The sequence below is a fragment of the Hordeum vulgare genome, chromosome 7H (genome assembly GCF_904849725.1).
Source record: "Hordeum vulgare subsp. vulgare chromosome 7H, MorexV3_pseudomolecules_assembly, whole genome shotgun sequence".
Classification (NCBI taxonomy): Eukaryota; Viridiplantae; Streptophyta; class Magnoliopsida; order Poales; family Poaceae; genus Hordeum; species Hordeum vulgare.
Genome location: NC_058524.1, coordinates 86,513,894 through 86,537,385, shown reverse-complemented (window position 1 = coordinate 86,537,385; position 23,492 = coordinate 86,513,894). Strand labels below are relative to the sequence as shown.

General features: G+C 45.3%; 1 protein-coding gene across 1 annotated transcript; it reads left to right on the top strand.

Annotated features, from left to right (window-relative positions):
- Positions 1–12,149: 12,149 nt before the first annotated feature.
- LOC123410827 (acyl carrier protein 1, mitochondrial) lies at positions 12,150–13,025 on the top strand. The gene is made up of 2 exons (XM_045103767.1): positions 12,150–12,475; positions 12,590–13,025. Exons 1-2 carry the CDS (start codon positions 12,254–12,256, stop codon positions 12,764–12,766), a joined length of 399 nt encoding a protein of 132 aa, XP_044959702.1. The 5' UTR covers positions 12,150–12,253; the 3' UTR covers positions 12,767–13,025.
- The last annotated feature ends 10,467 nt before the right edge of the window (positions 13,026–23,492 follow it).

Here is a 23,492-nt window from a genome sequence, read left to right as displayed (position 1 = left end):
CGCGGGGGGGGGGGGGGGGGCTCGACACCGCAGGATTCCACGCGGGGGAAGTAGCGAGCGAGAAGTAGCGGTGGCTGGCGCGATCTGCAGGGCGCGGGGAGGTTGGCCGCCTCGGTCAACGCGGCCCGACCGGATCTGTCGGATCGAGCGGGAGGCGCCTCGATCGGGGAGGCGGCAGGGATCCGCGCGGGAGGGTTGGCGGCGGGGAACGGCACTGGCGGGGAACAAGGGGCGCGACGCGATGGGATCTGGAGCGAAGCTGGCGGCGGGGTCGGCCCGCGGAACGAGGAAGGCAGTTGCGGCTCTCTGCCTTGGACAGGGGTGCTGTCGGGACGAGGGGGAGGTTCGAGACGATGCTGTGGTGGCGGCTACGGCTGCCTGCGTGGGGATCGAGGAGGGTTAAGGCTGTGCCCAAATAGGCAGGTTAGGTTTAGGGGCATCTGGACCCTCCGATTTAGATCGGGTGGTCGAGATAATTAGGTTCGGGAGTGCAATGGACAAACCGATGACGATTTGCGGTAAAACGGGGTCGATCTGGATCCAACGGTCACGACCGCCCGGTTCGGGTTTCGGGAGGTTTTCGGACTGGGCCGCGCGTAGGGTCGACGCACTGTGCAGAGGGCTAGGCGAAGATGAGAGGGAAAACGGGCGACCTGGCAACGTATTTAAAAACATCACAGACGTCCGACGGTAGACCGAATACGGTGTCGCTACGGTCGACCGTTCGGGTACCAGACGGACTCCGATCGCGACGAAATTCGACAGGCGGCCTGGCTATAACTAATCACGACCGCATGTCAAGTTTCACCCCGATCAGAGAAAGTTTTCAATACACTTTTAAAACACGGTAACGACGATGCCGCGGGCACGTGCGTGTGCGGTCGGGCTCAGAACGGACAACGACGAGAACCGGCAACTAACAACGGATGCAAGTTTTGAAAACTGTCGGCAACGGAGATGCCGATGCAATGCAGATGATGCGAATGATGCGATGATGATGCGACAAAATAAAATAGACACACGACGAAAACGGAATAGAAGGGGAATCTTCTGGAACATCGGCATCGGGCTGTCACACTGCTGGAGGGGACTTTGGAGTTGGAAGGCTTCTACATCAACATCATCGCCTCTCCAATGACTCGTGAGTAGTCCACTTCAGACCTAGGGGTCCGTAGTTAGTAGCTAGATGGCTTCTTCTCTCTCTTGGATCTTCAATACAAAGTTCTCCATGATCTTCATGGAGATCTATCCGATGTAATCCTCTTTGGCGGTGTGTTTGTCGAGATCCGATGAATTGTGGATTTGTGATCAGATTATCTATGAATTATATTTGAGTCTTTGCTGATTTCTTATATGCATGATTTGATATCCTTGTAAATCTCTCTGAGTCTTGGGTTTTGTTTGGCCAACTAGATCTATGATTCTTGCAATGGGAGAAGTGCTTGGTTTTGGATTCATACCGTGTGGTGACCTTTCCCAGTGACAGAAGGGGCAGCAAGGCACGCATCGTGTTGTTGCCATCAAGGGTAACAAGATGGGCTTTTATCGTAGATATGAGATTGTCCATCTACATCATGTCATCTTGCTTAAGGCGTTACTCTGTTCTTTTGGACTTAATACACTAGATGCATGATGGATAGCGGTCAACGTGTGGAGTAATAGTAGTAGATGCAGAAAGTATCGGTTTACTTGTTTTGGACGTGATGCCTATAGATATAATCATTGCCTTAGATAACGTCACGACTTTGCGCGGTTCTATCAATTGCTCGACAGTAATTCGTTCACCCACCGTCTACTTGCTTTCATGAGAGAAGCCACTAGTGAACACTACGGCCCCCGGGTCTATTCACAACTATCGTTTCCACTTTCACTTTTACTTTGCTTGTTTACTTTGTTGCTTTCAGTTCTCACTTTGCAAACAATCTATAAGGGATTGACAACCCCTTCATAGCGTTGGGTGCAAGCACTTTGTGTTTGTGCAGGTACTTGTGACTTGACGAGATCTTCCACTGGTTCGATACCTTGGTTCTCAAAACTGAGGTGAATACTTACCGTCACTGTGCTACATCACCCTTTCCTCTTCAAAGGAACACCAACGCAAGGCTCCAAGGCCACGGGGAAATCATTTGCATATTTGCCAAGGAAGTCCCTAAAGGCGTAGCCGTAGCAGCAGGAATCCTGGCGCCGTACCAGGGAAGTTATGTTGTCGCAGTAGCATAAGGATTTCTAGCGCCGTTGCCGGGGAGGATCAAGTCAAGAATAGTCTCCCGTCAACGTGCCTATTTCTAGCGCCGTTGCCGGGGGGAGATCAAGTCAAGATCTATCCAAGTGAGTGTCACAAACTCATCTCTTGCATTTACTTTGTTTGCCAGTTGCCTCTCGTTTTCCTCTCCCCCACTTCAAATTTGCCGTTTTCTTTTGCCTTTCTCCTTTGCCTTTTTTGTTTGCCTTTTTCGTTCGCCCTTTTCTCTCGCTTGCTTTCTGTTCGCTTGTGTGCCATGTGCCTTCAATATGCTTGCATCTTCGCTTGCTGAAAATCTAGTGATATGGATCCTCATCCACTTGTTAATCTCTTTAAGAGATCCAATTATGTTGATCCAATTGCTAGGGAGTTGAGTGCACTTGACTATCTTTATGGAGTTTTGCTTGAGATGCGTGAATCTAAAAATTGTGAGGAAGAAATTTATGAAGTGATTCACGAGGGATCCTTGGATGAAAAGCATGATTGCAATGGTTTCACTATAAATTCTGTTAGTGACAATCATGCTAAGAATATGCAAAACCCTAAGCTTGGGGATGCTAGTTTTGCTACGTCCACTACTTGTTGCAATGATCATGAGTGGGGCGATGGTTTTTTTTATGCTCTTGAAAAATTGTTTAAGCCTCATGATGAATATGATATTTGCAATATTATTGAAAGTGGGTTTGGAGAAGTCATGACTTTAGTTGATGATAATCCCACTATTTTTGAAGAGCGTCAACTTTGCATGCACGTGGATCATGAAAAGAATATCCTATGTGATAGTTACATTGTTGAATTCGAATATGATCCCACATGTAATTATTATGATAGAGGAAAATATGGTGGTAGAAACTTTCTTATCACTAAATCACCTCTCGTTATGGTGAGATTGCTATTGTCTCTTTCTTCTTCCTTGCATTTGATAACTATTGGTTGTCTTGCCAATTTGTTCTCCTATAAAATGCCTATGCATAGGAAGTATGTTAGACTTATATGTGATTTTCACATGCTTTATGATGCTCTCGTTGTGCTTTAATTCTTGTCTTTTGAGTGAGCATCATTGATTTATCAATGCCTAGCTAAGGGCGTTAAACAATAGCGCTTGTTGGGAGGCAACCCAACGAATCTATCATTTTTCTTTTTATTTTGTGTTTTCCACACTTTCATAATTCTGTTATGATTGTGTTTTTTGTGTTTCTTTTTGCGGTTGTACCAAGCAAAACCGTTATGATTAGTCTTGGGGATGATCGTTTGGTCATGCTGGAAAAGACAGAAACTTTCTGCTCACGAAAAGAATTTTCATTTTTTTTTCTGTAAGAGCTTTTGAGTTGATTCTTTTTTCTGCTGATTTCTACGCAAATTCTTCAGACTGTAGTAATTTTTCAGAATTTGCGAAGTAACAGAAGTATACGAAGTATACAGATTGCTACAGACTGGTCTCCTGTTAACAGATTCTGTTTTCTTGAGTTGGTTGCTTATTTTGATGAAACTATGGATAGTATGGGGGGGTATTAGCCATGGAAGATTGAAAATAAAGTAACCCAACATCAACATAAGTAGAATTTAAGATTGCTACAGTAACTAAGGAAGCGGTGGTTTGCTTTCTTATACTAATGTTATCACGAGTTTCTGTTTAAGTTTCGTGTTGTGAAGTTTTCAAGTTTTGGGTGAAGTTCTTATGGAAAAAAAGATAAAGAGTGGCAAGAGCTCAAGCTTGGGGATGCCCAAGGCACCCCAAGTTGATTCAAGGATGCCCTAAAAGCCTAAGCTTGGGGATGCCCCGGGAAGGCATCCCCTCTTTCGTCTTCAATCCATCGGTAATGTTACTTGGGGCTATATTTTTATTCACCACATGTTATGTGTTTTGCTTGGAGCGTATTGTATCGTAGGAGTCTTTTATTTTTGTTTTGTCACAATCATCCTTGCTGCACACCTAGAGAGAGAGACATGCACTCACCGTGATTTTGTCGAGCTTCACTTATATCTTTTGGTTAGACAATTCAGCTCACATGTGCTTCACTTATATCTTTTGAGCGAGTTGATTTTGCTCTATGTGCTTCACTTATATCTTTTAGAGCACGGCGGTCCGTGGCTTGGTAGTTGATCTATGCTATGAAAGTAGTCTCAAAAGGGGTAGTTATCCAAAGGGATATGAAAACTTCCACCTTCATGTGCATTGAATAGTTAGAGAAGTTTGATTCATCTCAACTAGTTTTGAGTTGTCGTTATGGTAATATTGAAGTTATATTAGTAAGGTGTTGTGGATCTAGAAATACTTGTGTTGAAGTTAGTGATTCCCGTAGCATGCACGTATGGTGAACCGCTATGTGATGAAGTCTAAGCATGATTAGTCTATTGATTGTCATCCTTTGTGTGGCGGTCGGGATCGCGCGATGGTTTATACCTACCAACCCTTCCCCTAGGAGTATGCGTTGAATGCTTTGTTTCGATTACTAATAAAACTTTTGCAACAAGTATATGAGTTCTTCATGACTAATGTTGAGTCCATGGTTTAGATGCACTTTCACCTTCCACCATCACTATCTTCTTTAGTGTCGTGCAATTTTCGCCAGTGCACAAAACCCACCATTAGCCTCCCTCAAAACAGCCACCATACCTACCTACTATGGCTTTTTCAAAGCTATTCTGAGATATATTGCCATACGACTACCACCATGACATGTGCCACCACTTCTACATTGCCATTGCACGATCGTAAGATAGCTAGCATGATGTTTCCATTAATGTCTATGCCATGCTAGATCATTGTCACGGTACACTACCGAAGTCATTTCATATAGAGTCATCATTGCGCTAAGTTTTGAGTTGTAAATGTGATGATCATCATTGATGGAGCATTGTCCCATGTGAGAAAATAAAAGAGGCCAGCGAAGCCCATTTACAAAAAGAGGCCAAAGATGCCCACCCAAAAAAAAGAGGCCAAAGAGCCAACCAAAAAATGAGAGAAAAAGAGAGAAGGGACAATGCTACCACCTTTCCATACTTGTGCATATTAAGCACCATGATCTTCATGATTGAGAGTCTCTCGTTTTGTCACCACCATATAGCTAGTGGGAAATTTTCATTATATAACTTGGCTTGTATATTCCAATGATAGGCTTCCTCAAATTTGCCTTAGGTCTTTGTGAGCAAGCAAGTTGGATGCACACCCACTAGTTTTCTTTAAGAGCTTTCACATACTCTTAGCTCTAGTGCATCATTTGTATGGCAATCCCTACTCATTCACGTTGATATCTATTGATGAGCATCTCCATAGTTCATTCATATGCCTAGTCAATGTGACCATCTTCTCCTTGTTTGTCTTGCAACCTCCACCACACTCCACACCACTTATAGTGCTAAAACCATGGCTCACGCTCATGTATTGTGTGAGAGTTGAAAAAGTTTGAGAAAGTAAAGGTGTGAAAACAATTACTTGGCCAATACTGGGGTTGTGCATGATTTAAATTCGTTGTGCAAGGATGATAGAGCATAGCCAGACTATATGATTTTGTAGGGATAACTTTCTTTTGGCCTTGTTGTTTCGAAAGTTCATGATTACCTTGCTAGTTTGCTTGAATTATTATTGTCTCCACGTCAATAGCAAACTATTGTTTTGAATCTAATGGATCTGAACATTCACGTCACATAAGAGGAGTTACAAAGGACATCTATGTTAGGCAGCATGAAAGCATCAAAAATTCATTCTTTATCACTTCCCTACTCGAGGACGAACAAGAGTTAAGCTTGGGGATGCTTGATACGTCTCAAACGTATCTATAATTTTTTTATGGTTTCACGTTGATATCTTGTCAACTTTGGATGTTTTGTTTACCTTTTTTATCTTTTTTGGGACTAACTTATTAATTCAGTGCCAAGTGTCAGTTTCTGTTTTTTGTGTGTTTTTGACTCTTTTTAGATCTGATTTTGGAATGGAGTCCAAACGGAATAAAATCCCCAAAATAAATTTTTCCAGAACGGAAGAAGATCGGGAGGCTTGAGGGCCAAGGCAGTGGGCCCACAAACCCTGTTGCCGCGGCCAGGGGGAGGCCGCGGCAACCAAGCTTGTGGCCCCCCTGGCTCTCCCCTGCCCTAGGTCTTTGGCCTATAAATTCCCTAAAATCCAGAAAAAATCAGGGCATCCACGAAAACACTTTTCCGCCGCCGCAAGCTTCCGTTTCCGCGAGATCTCATCTGGAGACCCTTCCCGGTGCCCTGCCTGTCACGCCCAAGATGCGACCCTATCCTCAATTTGGCACGAAGGCCTCGTCAGGGATAGAAGCGCATCTCGTCGTGTTGCAAGAATGGATATCGTTACAAGTACATGTAGTGAAAAGAAGAGATATATATAAAGAATTGGCTTACACTCGCCAAGCTACATCAGAGTCACGGCAGTACAGTACATGTTCATCAAGAGTAAGAGCAGGGTCCGACTACGGACGAAAACAAACGAGAAAATAAGAATGACGTCCATCCTTGCTATCCCAGGCTGCCGGCCTGGAACCCATCCTAGATCGATGATGAAGAAGAAGAAGAAGCAACTCCAAATGAACAATCAACGCGCTCGCGTCAAGTAACCTTTACCTGTACCTGCAACTGGTGTTGTAGTAATCTGTGAGCCATAGGGGACTCAGCAATCTCATTTCCAAAGGTATCAAGACTAGCAAAGCTTAATGGGTGAGACATGGTTAATCTGATTTTGGAACGGAGTCCAAAAGGAATAAAATCCCCGAAATAATTTTTTCCAGAATGGAAGAAGATCGGGAGGCTTGAGGGAAAAGGCAGTGGGCCCATAAGGGGCCCACAAGACCTGTTGCCGCGGCCAGGGGGAGGCCGCGGCAACCAAGCTTGTGCCCCCCTGGCGCTCCCCTGCCCTAGGTCTTTGGCCTATAAATTCCCTAAAAATCCAGAAAAAATCTGGGCATCCATGAAAACACTTTTCCGCCACCGCAAGCTTCCGTTTCCGCGAGATCTCATCTCGAGACCCTTCCCGGTGCCCTGCCGGAGGGGACTTTGGAGTTGGAGGGTTTCTACATCAACATCATCGCCTCTCCAATGACTTGTGAGTAGTCCACTTCAGACCTGCGGGTCCGTAGTTAGTAGCTAGATGGCTTCTTCTCTCTCTTGGATCTGCAATCCAAAGTTCTCGATGATCTTCATGGAGATCTATCCGATGTAATCCTCTTTGGCGGTGTGTTTGTCGAGATCCGATGAATTGTGGATTTGTGATCAGATTATCTATGAATTATATTTGAGTCTTTGCTGATTTCTTATATGCATGATTTGATATCCTTGTAAGTCTCTCCGAGTCTTGGGTTTTGTTTGGCCAACTAGATCTATGATTCTTGCAACGGGAGAAGTGCTTGGTTTTGGGTTCATACCGTGTGGTGACCTTTCCCAGTGACAGAAGGGGCAGCAAGGCACGCATCGTGTTGTTGCCATCAAGGGTAACAAGATGGGCTTTTATCATAGATATGAGATTGTCCATCTACATCATGTCATCTTGCTTAAGGCGTTACTCTGTTCTTTTGGACTTAATACACTAGATGCATGCTGGATAGCGGTCGACGTGTGGAGTAATAGTAGTAGATGCAGAAAGTATCGGTCTACTTGTTTTGGACGTGATGCCTATAGATATAATCATTGCCTTAGATAACGTCACGACTTTGCGCGGTTCTATCAATTGCTCGACAGTAATTCGTTCACCCACCGTCTACTTGCTTTCATGAGACAAGCCACTAGTGAACACTACGGCCCCCGGGTCTATTCACAACTATCGTCTCCACTTTCGCTTTTACTTTGCTTGTTTACTTTGTTGCTTTCAGTTCTCACTTTGCAAACAATCTATAAGGGATTGACAACCCCTTCATAGCGTTGGGTGCAAAGCTCTTTGTGTTTGTGCAGGTACTTGTGACTTGACGAGATCTTGCACTGGTTCGATACATTGGTTCTCAAAACTGAGGGAAATATTTACCGCCGCTATGCTACATCACCCTTTCCTCTTCAAGGGAACACCAACGCAAGGCTACAAGGCCGCGGGGAAATCCTTTGCATATTTGCCAAGGAAGTCCCTAAAGGCGTAGCCGTAGCAGCAGGATTCCTGGCGCCATACCAGGGAAGGTCTGTTGTCGCAGTAGCACCCGTCTTTTGCTAGCCTTCGCCTGTACTAAGCGGACTGACTGCTTGTGCATCCAAAATCCTTGAACCAGCTGCGCCATATGAGTCCACCATACCTACCTATATGTGGTATTTATGTGTCGTCCTAAGTAAATTTGCATGTGTCATATTCTAAATTTTCAAATAAATATTTTGTTTTGTATGCCCGAATCGCTCATGTGGTGACTAGGGGCTATCAGTATCTTCCATGCTAAGTGGGTTATTCTCAAGATATGTGTTGATTCACTATCATTCACGAGAAAGTGCCTGGTAACCGGGATGCCCAGTTCCATGCTCAAAGTCAAATCAAATTTAATGAAACAAAACTCCCCGAGGATTGTTGTTTGTATGGACGGTACCCGTGGATCCGGCCCGCCGTGGAGTGTGATTGATTGGTGGAGGGGGAGAAAAAAAATTACTATTCTGTTTGGGAATCGCATATAATGTATTTAACATGGAAGATATTGAGATCTCTTAGTTGTTACGTTGACAATGAAAGCATACCACCCAAAATTTTGATTCATCTATGTTTTAAAAGCTCGAGTTCTGGCACCTCTGCAAATCAATGCTTCCCTCTATGAAGGTCCTATCTATTTTACTTTTTTGTTGAGTCGTCCTCTTCTTATAAAAAGCACCAACTATAGAGAGCATAATTGTCATTCTGAGTGTAATGTGCGTTGTCCCAAAGTACCACATTGACTTTTGTATGATTGTGATATTACTTATTCTGAAGTATTTATTTCTAGTCTCCTTTAAAACTCCGAAGGAGCGTCTGCATTTATGTTTTGCTTCACTCATTGGGGCTAGCGAGATACCACTCTAGTATGTCGAGTCATGTACATTGTGATCTCATCATGATTTTTAGTTGCATTTTATTCATTCTTAGTTGTTTGAAATTCTTCACATAATCGAAGGATTGGTTCGTGCATTGTCTTTGTAGCATTGCTTCAATACTAGTTGGACTTGTTCCTAGTGCATGCTTATATACATCGGATGAAGCAAACGAGTTTGTCAAGTTTTCTTTGTCGCATCCAGTTCGCCGAACTGAATTGCTTGAAGACAAGCAATATGCTAAGGCTGGGGGAGTTGATACGTCTCAAACGTATCGACTTTTCCAAACACTATTGCTATTTTTTTGGCCTCATTCTTGCATGATTTGAATGAAACTAACCCGGACTGACGCTGTTTTCAGCAGAGCTGCCTGTATGGTCTTCTTGTGTGCAGGAAAATGGATATTTAGACGTCCCGGAAAATTCCAATAAAAATAAGAGAAAATCCACGCACCGGGAGGAACCATGGGCCAGAAGGTCGGCCAGAGGGGGGCCACCAGGCCTCCAGGCGACCTGTGGGCGCGGCCTACCCCCTAGCCGCGCCGGGAGGCCGCCTGGATGGGATCCACCCCCTCTGATGCCCTACTTTGGTTCCTATTTTTACCCATGATGGGAAAATCCCATAACAGAAGTCGTTTTGCAAGTTCTCTACGCGGAGCCGCCGCCACCCTCGGTTCTTCTCCGGGAGAGCTAATCTGGAGGTTGCCTTGGCCTCCGGAGAGGGGAAATCGTCGCCATCGTCATCACCATCATCACTCCATCACCCTTCCATGGCTTCCCCCATCATGTGTGAGTAATCCTCTGTTGTAGGTGAAGGGGGTGGTAGGGATTGGATGAGTTAGATCATGTAATAGTTCGCCAGATTGTTGGGGGCATGTTGCCTATCATCTACTATGGTGTTTATCATCTTTGCTACTACTTGTTATTCTTAATGCTTGTCACTTTGGGCCCGAGTGCCATGATTTCAGATCTGGATACCTTATGTTTTCATGAATATATTTGTGTTCTAAGATCCTATCTATGAGTAGTATGCACCTATTATAGTCCGGAACCGGCGATCCCAATGGTGACAGCTTGGGACACCAAAGGGGATAGACTATAGTTTGAGGATTTCATGTATCCATTGATCGTTAATGCTTTGTTCTGGTGCTCTTTGATAGGAGCACCTTAATCTCCATAAGTTCCTTTTGACCCCGTTGGTAGCGGGAAGGTAGGACAAAATATGTTGTGCAAGTTCTTATTGCAAGCACACACGACTACCTTGGGATACATGCCTAATGTTTGATAGTTGCCTAGATGATCATTACTTTTATATGTGCCTTGCCCCAAGTTAAATACATGATATCTCTCATCCATGACCAACCATCCATCTCCCTACCCTAGAGTGTTTTAATCCTGCTAGTTACAAGTTACTCTACTTTCGTTGTTTTACTTTTGTTGCTTTGCCACCATTATTTCCGTTGTCACAATCACTTCCATATCACCGTTGCTACTAATATTTCATTTCCAAGCAAGTATCTTTCACGTGCGGTTGAATTGACAACTCAACTGTTAAAGCTTATAAATGTTCTTTGGCTCCACTTGTGTCGAATCAATAAATTGGGTTAACTTACCCGCGAAGACTGTTGCGATCCCCTACACTTGTGGGTTATCAGCGAGCGGGTGAGTTAGGCAAGGTGGAAGAGATGTGTATTTGCACCCATGGATATTACCAGCATCTAGCCGGATATGGGTACGAGAATAATTTGAAATCCGAGATGCACGTAAGGGTACGAGTATCGACAAGAAATATTGAGATGGGAGTGGGTTTGGGCGAGCTCTTCCGGCACCAAAAACCGATGGCGGCTACAAGAAATCATTCGACTAATTCCCTAGGGAAATCAGTCGGGTCCATAGTCGTTCGATCCATCGTGGCTAAACCGTTAGATAGGTTAACGATGCTTCATCGCTTCCTTCCTCCCTCGAGCATCGGTCCATTACTTTCTTCTTCCCCGAGCACACGCAACAGTTCCCCGCTGCGAAACGGACAGTAGCAATGCCGATGAGCAGCGCACGACGAGCATGGCTGATGTTGCGATGCAGCACAGTGTGACTACGTAAGTGGTTGCTGTGATGCAGCACTCGCGACGACGGTTTTCCAACGCAACATGCGACGACCATGCCAGGAGTTGCGATGCAGGGCGGGATGTTTCGATGCAGCGCGCGGCGACGGCGGTAGAAGATTAAACTCGGTGCGGTGGTTGCTGCGATGCAGCACCCACAGTGATGAGTGCTGGGACGCAGCACGCGGCGGCCATGGCGGGAGCTGCGACGCAACTTGAGGGATGTTGAGATGCAACACTGACGATGATGGTGCGTGTTGTGATGCGGCGCCGGTGGCGATGGGTGCTAGGATGCAGCACACAATGACCATGGCTGAAGTTGTGATGCATCGTAGGAATATGTAGCTATGTAGCCCTGGCCACGCTCCAATACAGTTGCAGCGGCGCTCCATCGCAACCCCCGACATGGGATGAATCAAGGCGGCGGCGACTGTTGTCCCCTCGCAACCTCGACGTGGGATGAATCAAGGCGGCGCCGACGGTTGTCCCCTCCTCCACTGCAGGTTGTGGTGTTGCCTCTCCTTTATTGCGTCATGAACGAGAAAGAGGAAAAGAAAGAGAAACTGATGATGGATTGACACCGTCGAGAAGATAAGGTGAAGGGGACCCAAGCAGTGGGCGGACCCTCACAGGGGCACTTGGTAAGCGAAGAGAGCGGTTTAAGGGAGAGAAAATCCATCCGAATGAAATTAAACATTTTCCAAAACCGGTGGGTGCCATCTTCAGGGGAATTGTTTCGTGTATGTGTATGTCTCGTATGACAGGTGGGCCCAGAATTTGGAACACTGATACAAGTGTAGGTGGAGATTTAGGTGAGGTGAGGTCAAAGATCAGTGAGGGGATCCTTGTAGACGCTCGCATAGCAGAGAGGCCGACGAACGGTGAGGTCGAAATCCCGAGCGAAGAGAAAGGCGGACAGGAAGATGGCGGCGGCAGCACTACGTCCGGCGATCCTCCGCCACATCCGACTCTCCCCCGCCATGGCGGCCCCTCTCGTCGGCGCCACCGCGGCCGGCCAGCCCCTCGCCCTCGCGCGGTGGCTCGCGCGGCCAATGTCCTCCCACGACGCCCACCTTACCCGCGACGAGGTCGTCGACCGCGTCCTCGACGTCATCAAGTGCCACCCCAAGGTCGACCCCTCCAAGGTAACCCCCCCCCCCCCCCCCCCCCCCCGATCCGCCCTCAAATCCGCATCACATCGCGCCGCGGCGCCGGCGGCGCCATCCAAACCCTAACCCTAAGATGAATCGCCGTGGCAGGTGACCCCCGAGGCGCACTTCGAGAAGGATCTGGGTCTGGACAGCCTGGACACGGTGGAGGTGGTGATGGCGATCGAGGAGGAGTTCAAGCTCGAGATCCCCGACTTGGAGGCCGACAAGATCAACTCGCTTCCGCTCGCCATCGAGTACGTTGCCAACCACCCCATGGCCGGCTGAGTGCCCGCCCTTCCGATTGTTGACCGCGCCAGGGTGAGGATTTTTCTTGTTTCTGTTTCGGGATGATGAATAATTGACTGGAGTTGTTCAGGAAAACTGGTCCCTGGTGCTCCACAGTGTGTCGGTCGCTATTGATCTTGGATGCAACTGTAACATTCTGCAGTGTCGCTGATGAACTAGCCTTGTTGGCCACGCGCTTGTTTTTTGTTGTAGCATATCTGTTTAATCTAAATTGGAATCTACTCATGTTTTTTGTTCACTCATTAGCATTGTACTCCCTCTGTTCACAAATATAACATGTTTTGGATATTCCAATATGGAATACATACAGACTGAAATGAGTGAATAGACACACTAAAATGTGTCTATATACATCCGATTCAGTAAAAAGTTAGAAAATCTTGTACTGAATTTCGTTGCCTTCTAGAATTGTATAGTGGGATTTTGCCTGCAACCAAGAGTGCAGTTGTAGAGGTAACTCACCAAGAGTGCAGTTGTTCAGGAAAACTGGTCCTTGGTGCTCCGCATTGTGTCGGTTGCTGTTGATCTTGAATGCAACTGTGACATTTTGTTTGTTGTGGTAATGCAATGTTAGCTCTTGTGTTATACAGTACTATATATAACTAGTCTTGTTGGTCGCACAGTTGTTTTTTGTTGTTGCAGTATATCTGTTTAATCTAAATCGTAATCTGCACATGTTTTTTGTTCACTCATCGTCAGCATTGTAGCAAACTAGCAATCAGTACTTACATTTTCTTTTCAACCAAAACTACTTACGGTTCTCCTTGATCTTGTGTATTCTCCATAGCAACTCAGACTTGGAACTTTCTGCAGTAAGGATATTTCCTCTTTGTTTAGAATGCATGGCCACTTTTATTCCGACCTACAAATTTCATTGCATTTATTGTATAGTGGGATTTTCCCTGCCATTGATGTCATAACCAAGACTGCAGTTGTTGAGGGAACTCACCAGTGTCCACTGCATAGACAAGAAAATCCTTGCATTCTGAAACATATATTATGCACTACCTCACGCATATGCTCATTGGGGCTTTACTTAGATAGACTGAGCATCAATGCATCTGGAGTTGATTTTATGGATCTGCAAGTTTTATTTTACCCCTTACTGATGTATACAGTTCTGTGACATCTTCATTTGGCATATTTTATTTTGTTGCATTTTGGACTGCTCTGCCTTGAACCTTTGTTTTGAACCATTGTTAAGCATAGGTGTCATTCAAGTGGGTGCGGTTTTTATGTTTCTCTTTTCTCTGGATAGTTAAGAGTTGTTACTTCTCTGTTATCTTTGCATGCTATTTGTTTGACTGTATGCTGTTAACATTGCTCCTCTACAAGGAGGGCCAATCTACTTGCTTATATCATGAGATGGTGAAGAGAAGATTGTATGGCTGATAGATTTTTCTTCTTCTAGATGTTAGGTTGTAGACAGAATACACCAGGTATTACAATTATCGATGCTGCTGTGATTTTAGATATCTTCATAGTGAGTCTCAAAGCTGAGAAATGTACTCCATCCGTAAAGTAATACTCCCTCCGTCCCAAAATAAGTGACTCAAAAGTGACCCAATTTTGCACTAAGTCACTTATTTTGGGACAGAGGGAGTATAAGACAATCTAAAACGTCTTATATTACTTTACAGAGGTAGTATATGCTAATACTACAATACTACCTCTGTAACTGAAGATAATTTGAACTGCAAAAACGTCTTATATTTAGTTATAGAGGTAGTACTTGATATGATGCCATGGAGACGCACATTTCAAATAAATATGGTGTACTATATATAAGACGTTTTTGCACTTGATATGATTCCATGGAGGCGCATGTTTCAAATAAATATGGTGTTGAATTTCTAGAGATATTGGCTCAATTCATAGCCATTGACTAGACATAGCATGTGGATATTCAGTTATTGAGTATGGCGTTCATTGTTTCTTTCAGAGAGGCTCAGGTGATCTGATGTGTTGCTGTGCTGTAGCTGCTAGAGCTTTATATGTACATATGGATTTATGCGAGTGGAATTAGTGGGGATTAGGTGGAGAGAGGGCGTTTACCTAACCAAACAATACAAAAAAAAATTGGCCAAATAAAATTAGATCAAACACACAAATCTTACACAAATTATAGAAGTCCGCACAACATAACGGTGAGTCTCTGCGTGCTGCCGCACAGCATGGCTAGTCTGGTCTACTGAGGCCCCAACACTTTTTTCGTTTTATCTGTTTTCTTCCAAGTTATGAGGCCTAACACAGATTGGTACCTTAGTACAACTTTATATTAGAGCTAATATAAAGTTGAGACATTTATTTTGAAATGGAGGGAGTACTTGTTTGTTTTTTTTAGGAAAATGATGTAGTTGGTGTCGGCTCTCATAGTTTAGTGGCACATGTGGTGCCTCTTCTTTCGTTTAGGCCGAATGTAGTTTGCTTAAGAAACCTATGGTTAGGTTAGTTAATATATTCTCTCTGTTCTCAAATATAAGTTGTTTGAATTTTTTTTGTGAATTGAATGTATGTAGATACGTTTTAGTGTGCTTGTTTACTAATTTCAGTCCCTACGTAGTTTATATTAAAATATCTAAACATATTATGTTTGTGAACATAACAGAGGTTTTTCTTGTGATCTTTCTCGTTTTATTCTGTTATCCCTTGATAATGAAATCCGATCCATCTTTTGGACTGAATGAGAAAATATATTCCGTTGATCTGAGGAATCGCAGGAAGTAATAAACAATACTGTAATAAAATCCTAAAGCATAACATTTGTGAATTACTCCAGTTTTCTTAGAGATTTTAACAGAGACTACATACGAAACAAAATGAGTGAATCTGTACTTTAAAATATGTCTATATATAGTCATATATTGTTTCTGATAGAATCTTTAAAAAAAACTTATATTTAAAAACAGAGGGAGTATAAGCTAATAAATTAAGTAATAAACGAATCTGCAAAAAAAGAAGAATAAACTGACTACACATTTTACTGCATCGAACCATTAGAACAAGTCTGACAGCTCTCAAAATCAACCATTCCCTTTTCCGAGAAAAGAGTCGTATACTATATTACTAATCTTTCTAGGATTGAAGAGCACACAATCAACTGAGGTATTTAATTAAAATTTGATCATCCAATTTTAACCAGATCAACAATTTCTCAACAAACTTTTCTATTCAATTTTTTTAATTCGCCATGCTCCTTAATTTTGAAGCTTTTTGATTCGACTATGGTATTCGATTTGGGATTAGGTTCATAATTTCGACTTGGTCAACGATTTTTAAAGTTAATCAGAAGCAACCGACTTATAATAGTATACCAATTCCGTGTATCCCTCGCCATCAAGAAATATATTATTGTAATATTAAAATAGTACACGTAGACAATGACACCGAAATTTTTCGGACGTAAATACGATTGATTAACACATAATACAGAATAACATCATGAAAGACCCATGAAAACACCGCTTCGTAAATAAAATTGAAAACATAGACCATCGCCTCTCATGCTAGTCAAATCAAACTCTCCCTTGGTTTCAAAATATAAGGTGTATTTTTTTCTTAAAAAGTCAAATCTATTTAACTTTGACTTTGTTTGTAAGAAATATCGACATACACAACACTAAATAAATAAAATATAAAAAATTATTTCATGATGAATTTAATGATCGCAACTTGATATTACAAATATTAATATAGTTTTTTATAAATTTGATCGAACTTAAAAAAGCTTTGACTTTTTAAAAATCTAATACACCAATATTTAAAAAATAAATAGACTAATTTATATTTTATAAAAACACAACAACACAAAAGGCGCAGCAACACGCGCTTAATCCTTTAGTACGTGCATTACTCCTACGCGAAGGGGCTTCAACATCCGAATGGTATCAGCTGGAATCGAGAAATGATCTACATCTGTCACCACAAGTCCACAACCACAGTGCTGTTTACCCACCAGTGACCAGTAGTCCAGCACGAATGAAACCCTCTACTCGATGCAAACTCAAGCTGCCCCGACTGAATTGGAGTCCAAGAAACGCTAGGCAACCTGCACTACGCTACAAGCACCAATAGGAAGATGAACAGGAAGATGCCAACAACAAACATCAGCAAGTATCTCGTCGACGAGCTCGAGCTCGAGCTCCGGTCGCTCTCCACTGCTAACGCAGAGACCTCTTCCTCCGCCTGGCTCGTCGTCGCGGCGGCGCTCTCGATGTCACACACGACGTGGTCGACGCTGCAGGCTTGCTCCTCGACCAGCGTATAGAGGTCCCTGAAGATCTCGTTGATTTCGGTGATCACCTGCTCCGTCTCCCGTATCCCCCGCTCCCTCTCATCCACGACGGCTTCGAGCTCTTCGACCTCCGTTCCCTGTGACAGAAGCTGCTGCTGCTGCTGCTGCGTTTGCCCGGTGCACTGCTCGTGTCCGGCAGACGTACCACCACCAGGAGCGGCGGCGTTGGCGGCGGCAGCGGCGGAGGAGTTGACCTTCCGCTCTGCCGCCGCGATGCGCTGCTGGACTTTCTGGAGCTCGCTCAGGGCCGCCTCGAAATCCATGGCCAGCTTCGAGCAGGGGGACGCGGACCCCTCGTCGCCGGCGGAGGCAGCGGCTTGCTTGAGGTTGCGCGACGTGATTCTGGCGAGCCGCGCGGCCTCCGACCGCGTGGCGCGGAGGCGGACGCGGAGCGCGGGCGTGTCCTTGGGCGTGCCCAGCGCGTCGACGAGGTGCCGCAGCGCCGCCACCTTGGTGTTGATCTGGAACACGCCGTGTGCCACCACCTGCGGCAGCGGCAGCGGCGGCGGCCGCAGGACGCCCGCCTCAAGGTCCTGGAAGCTCATCGATCGGCCCTGTCTGGTCCCGAGCCACGAGTCCACGTACGTGCTGCTCGCACGAGATCGAAGCTGCAGGCACCGAGAAGTTAGTCACCGTGTCAAAATAGTTTCGTTCTTCGCCTACCCGAGCTGTATATTTAACGATGGCGGCGTTGTCGGGGGGGGCGATCCGGGCCTCGGCACGGCGGCACCTTGTCGGAGTCGGAGCCGGAGTCGGGTCGGAATAGAGACGCTGCTCCGGTAGCAGACTTCCGTAGAAAGTATAAGAGCGTCCAACAGCTGCGCCATATATTGCTGCATCTCCAACGGCTGTGTTATATATTTCAACACGCGTCCAACCATCGTGTATGCTAAAACCATTTTACAACATTAAAATAGCAAATTCTAACGCGTCGGAGTGCGCTGGCTCCAACGATCGATGTAAAATATTGCACGCGCCGTCCAACATGCGCCGCAAAAAACTATAGCGCCCGCTCAACACAAACAGCATACGGGACCTAAAAAACGAGTTATAAAAATCAAAGAAATAAACAGCAATAAATAGTTTGATTTTTCACAATAGTTAATAATAAATAATTTGACACTACAACATCAAACGTACAACATCAAACAAACAAATTAACACTCATTTTGTTAATCATTCCATGCCCACCGTTTCTCGATTAGATCCTTCTGAAGATCATCATGGGTTTTGGCACGTCGAAGGGCATGATATAAGGCTACAAATCGGGCCACCCTCGCAGCCCGATGATGCACTCGCACAGGATGTCCCAAGAGCTCATATTTAGAGTAGTCTAAATCTTGAACATGCTCATTCCCGATGATCATGTTATGCATGATCACACAAGCGTGCATGATGTACCAAAGTCTAGCCGGTCCTCTCACAATAGCAAATTGGGCTTACAAAATCTCAAAAACCCTCTCCATATATTTCCGAGCCGCCGCCCGAGCATTGTGAAAATCTAAATTTTTCTTACCCTTCAGTTTTTTCAACAACTTCACAGATGTTTACCACTTTGGGTAGATGACATCCGCAAGATAGTAGCCATAGTTGTATGTATGGCCATTTGCTACAAACTCCACCGGTGGTGTTCACCATTTGCAATCTTATTCATGAGTGGTGACCGATTAACAACGTTGATGTCATTCAAAGATCCAGGCATTCCAAAAAAGCATGCCAAATCCAAGTCTCTTGATCGGCCCCCGCTTCAAGGATTATAGTGGAGCCCTTTTTCTGATCGTGGAATTGCCCATGCTATGCCTTAGGAAAGTTCTTCCAACTCCAATGCATGCAATCTATTAAGCCAAGCATACCTGGGAACCCACGAGCTTTGTGCATCTCCAATAGCCTTGCGACGTCTTCAGCATTGGAAGATCTCGAATACTCTGGGCCAAACACTTGCACAATTTCGACTGCGAAGTACTTGACACACATGATGGCCTGACTATCACCCATGACCGAGTGGTCATCAACTAGATCAGCCGGAATACCGTATGCCAACATACGCAAAGCGGCTGTCACCTTTTGAAAGGTGCTATGTCCGAGTTCTCCGACGGGATTCCTCCTGTGTTGAAAAAATCGATCATGGCTCACCAGTTTCTCTGTAATGCGCCTGAACAACTTGGTACTCGTCCTAAACAGGCGCCGAAAGTACGATTTGGGGTACACGGGATTATCTACAAAATAGTGTCACATCAATCTGTTTTCGGCATCGATCTTATCCCTCCAAATTTTGTGCCGACCCATAACCGAACCACCGTGCTTCGGTTTATTATTGATGTGCATAGCTAGGATCATTGCAAGGTCCTCCTCCTCTTCAATATCAAATTCTTCTTCGGAGGAATCATATGACGAACTCATCTACAATATTAAATTTAAACTACAAAAAACATGCACCAAATTCATGTAAAAAATGTGAAGGTGAAGCAACACATACCTTGCAAGTGTTTTCTCGAACACGTTGTGAGCGTCGAGCGGCAGTGCGACCGAGAGTCGAACGACAGTGGGCGGCCGAGCGCTCTTCGTCGGAGGAATGACAGGGCGACGACGACTAGAGGGAGACGGAGGAAGCAGCGGTGGCGCAGGGATAGGCCAGGGAAGCGTCGACGGGTCACCGAAGCGAATGGGTGGCGCGGGCGCCTGGATTCAGTGGTAGGTGGATGACACGCATGAGTCGTCGTTGTCCAGCGCGCGGTAGCGGGCGCACGAAATATGAGGCGCGCGATGCCGTTTCACCCAGCGCGCGCGTTTTTTGCGCCTCTGCTAGAGCGTCCGGGCGGTTGTGCGCACGCAATAAACGAGTTTTTTTCCAGCGCGGTGCTTATATAACGCGGCTCTTGGAGATGCTCTTAGAGGCTGCTGTTTCGGCGTTGCCGTACGTGATCGCCTCTTGACGGCTGCTACTGCGACAACAGACCTTCCCTGACAACGGCGCCAGAAATCCTGTTGCTACGGGCTACGCCTTTAGGGACTTCCTTGGCAAATATGCAAAGGATTTCCCCGCGGCCTTGGAGCCTTGCGTTGGTGTTCCCTTGAAGAGGAAAGGGTGATGTAGCACAACGACGGTAAGTATTTCCCTCAGTTTGAGAACCAAGGTATCGATCTAGTGGGAGGCGCGCGTCGAGTCACAAGTACCTACACAAACACACCGCCAAAGAGGATTACATCGGATAGATCTCCATGAAGATCATGGAGAACTTTGTATTGAAGATCCAAGAGAGAGAAGAAGCCATCTAGCTACTAACTACGGACCCGTAGGTCTAAAGTGGACTACTCACGAGTCATTGGAGAGGTGATGATGTTGATGTAGAAGCCCTCCAACTCCAAAGTCCCCTCCGGCAGGGCACCGGGAAGGGTCTCCAGATGAGACCTCGCGGAAACGGAAGCTTGCGGCGGCGGAAAAGTGTTTTCGTGGATGCCCTGATTTTTTTTCTGGATTTTAGGGAATTTATAGGCCAAAGAGCTAGGGCAGGGGAGCAGCAGGGAGGCCACAAGCCTGGTAGCCGCCGGCCCCCGCCGGTGGCGGCTACAGGGCTTGTGGGCCCCCTGTGGCTCTCCTGCCTTGGCCCTCAAGTCCCCCGATCTTCTTCTATTCTGGAAAAAAATTTCAGGGATTTTATTCCCTTTGGACTCCGTTCCAAAATCATATCTGAAAAGAGTCAAAAGCACAGAAAAAACAGGAACTCGCAGTTGGCACTGAATTAATAAGTTAGTCCCAAAAAAGATATAAAAGGTACATAAAACATCCAAAGTTGACAAGATAACAGCATGAAACCATAAAAAATTATAGATACGTTTGAGACGTATCAAGCATCCCCAAGCTTAACTCCTGCTCGTCCTCGAGTAGGGAAGTGATAAAGAATGAATTTTTGATGCTTTCATGCTACCTAGCATAGATGTCCTTTGTAACTCCTCTTATGTGACGTGAATGTTCAGATCCATTAGATTCAAAACAATAGTTTGCTATTGAATTGGAGACAATAATAATTCAAGCAAACTAGCAAGGTAATCATGAACTTTCAAAATAACAAGGCCAAAATAAAGTTATCCCTACAAAATCATATAGTCTGGCTATGCTCTATCATCCTTGCACAACGAATGTAAATCATGCACAACCTCGGTATTGGCCAAGTAATTGTTTTCACACCTTTAGTTTCTCAAACCTTTTCAACGCTCACGCAATACATGAGCGTGAGCCATGGTTTTAGCACTATAAGTGGAATGGAGTGTGGTGGAGGTTGCAAGACAAACAACGAGAAGATGGTCACATTAACTAGGCATATCAATGAGCTATGGATATGCTCATCAATAGATATCAATGTGAATGAGTAGGGATTGCCATACAAATGATGCACCAGAGCTAAGAGTATGTGAAAGCTATTAAAGAAAACTAGTGGGTGTGCATCCAACTTGCTTGCTCACGAAGACCTAAGGCAAATTTGAGGAAGCCTATCATTGGAATATACAAGCCAAGTTATATAATGAAGAATTCCCACTAGCTATATGGTGGTGAAAAACGAGAGACTGTCAATCATGAAGATCATGGTGCTTAATAAGCACAAGTGTGGAAGGATAGTAGCATTGTCCCTTTTCTCTTTTTCTCTCATTATTTTTTTGGTGGGCTCTTTGGCCTCTTTTTTTTGGGTGGGCATCTTTGGCCTCTTTTTGTAAATGGGCATCGCTGGCCTCTTTTATTTCCTCACATGGGACAATGCTCCATCAATGATGATCATCACACTTACAACTCAAAACTTAGAGCAATGATGACTCTATATGAAATGCCTTCGGTAATGTACCATGACAATGATCTAGCATGGCATAGACTTTAATGGGAACATCATGCTAGCTATCTTACGATCATGCTATGGCAATGTAGAAATGGTGGCACATGTCATGGCGGTAGTTGCATGGCAATATATCTCGGAATGGCTTTGAAAAAGCCATAGTAGGTAGGTATGGTGGCTGTTTTTGTTGGGTAACGTAGCATAAATTCAAAATTTTCCCTACGCATATTCAGATCTTCCTATGGAGAGACCAACAACAAGAGAGGGGTGAGTGCATCTTCATAACTTTGAAGATCGCTAAGAGGAAGCGTTGCTAGAACGCGGTTGATGGAGTCGTACTCGCAGCGATTCAGATCGCGGTGTGATTCCGATCTAGTGCCGAACCACGACACCTCCACGTTCAACACACGTGCAGCCCGGTGACGTCTCCCGCACCTTGATCCAGCAAGGAGGAGGGAGAGGTTGTGGAAGATCTCCGGCAGCACGACGGTGTGGTGTCGATGGAGAGACGAGGTCTCCCGGCACGGCTTCGCCAAGCACCTGCAGAGAGGAGGAGAAAGAAGAGCAGGGCTGCGCCGAGGGAGATGGAAAACTGTGTGTCAAACAGCCCTAAAACCCCCACTATATATAGGAGGAGGGGAGGGGGGGTGCCACCCCTAGGGTTCCCCCCTAGGTGGTGCGGCAGCCCCCCAGATGGGAGGTGCGGCGACCAGGGCTAGGGGAAGGGGTGGCGCACCCCTAGGTGGGCCTTAGGCCCACCAGCGCCTAGGGTTTCCCTGTCACGCCCAAGATGCGACCCTATCCTCAATTTGGCATGAAGGCCTCGTCAGGGATAGAAGCGCATCTCGTCGTGTCGCAAGAATGGATATCGTTACAAGTACATGTACTGAAAAGAAGAGATATATACAAAGAATTGGCTTACACTCGCCACAAGCTACATCAGAGTCACAACAGTTCAATACATAAACATCATGATAAAGAGCAGGGTCCGACTACGGACGAAAACAAACGAGAAAAGAAGAACGACGTCCATCCTTGATATCCCAGGCTGCCGGCCTGGAACCCATCCTAGATCGATGATGAAGAAGAAGAAGAAACAACTCCAAATGAACAATCAACGCGCTCGCGTCAAGTAACCTTTACCTGTACCTGCAACTGGTGTTGTAGTAATCTGTGAGCCACACGGGACACAACAATCTCATTTCCAAAGGTATCAAGACTAGCAAAGCTTAATGGGTGAGGTATGGTTAAGTGGTGAGGTTGCAGCAGCGGCTAAGCATATATTTGGTGGCTAACTTACGAGTACAAGAAATAAGAGGGGGGAAGATCTACGCATAGCGGACGTGAACTATTGATGATCAAATGAATGATCCTGAACACCTACCTACGTGAGACATAACCCCACCGTTTCCTCGATCGGAGAAGGAACTCACGGAAGAGACAGTCATGGTTACGCACAGAGTTGGCAAGTTTTAATTAAGTTAACTTCAAGTTATCTAGAACCAGTGTTAAACAAAGTTTCCACGTTGCCACATAACCGCAGGCACGGCTTTCCGAAAGATTTAACCCTGCAAGGGTGCTCCAACTA

Bases quoted from the DNA above. Each gene is read 5' to 3' on its own strand.
- LOC123410827 (XM_045103767.1), top strand. From the start codon at position 12,254: ATGGCGGCGGCAGCACTACGTCCGGCGATCCTCCGCCACATCCGACTC. The intron at 12,476-12,589 runs GTAACCCCCCCC...TCGCCGTGGCAG, and splicing joins CCAAGGTCGACCCCTCCAAG to GTGACCCCCGAGGCGCACTT.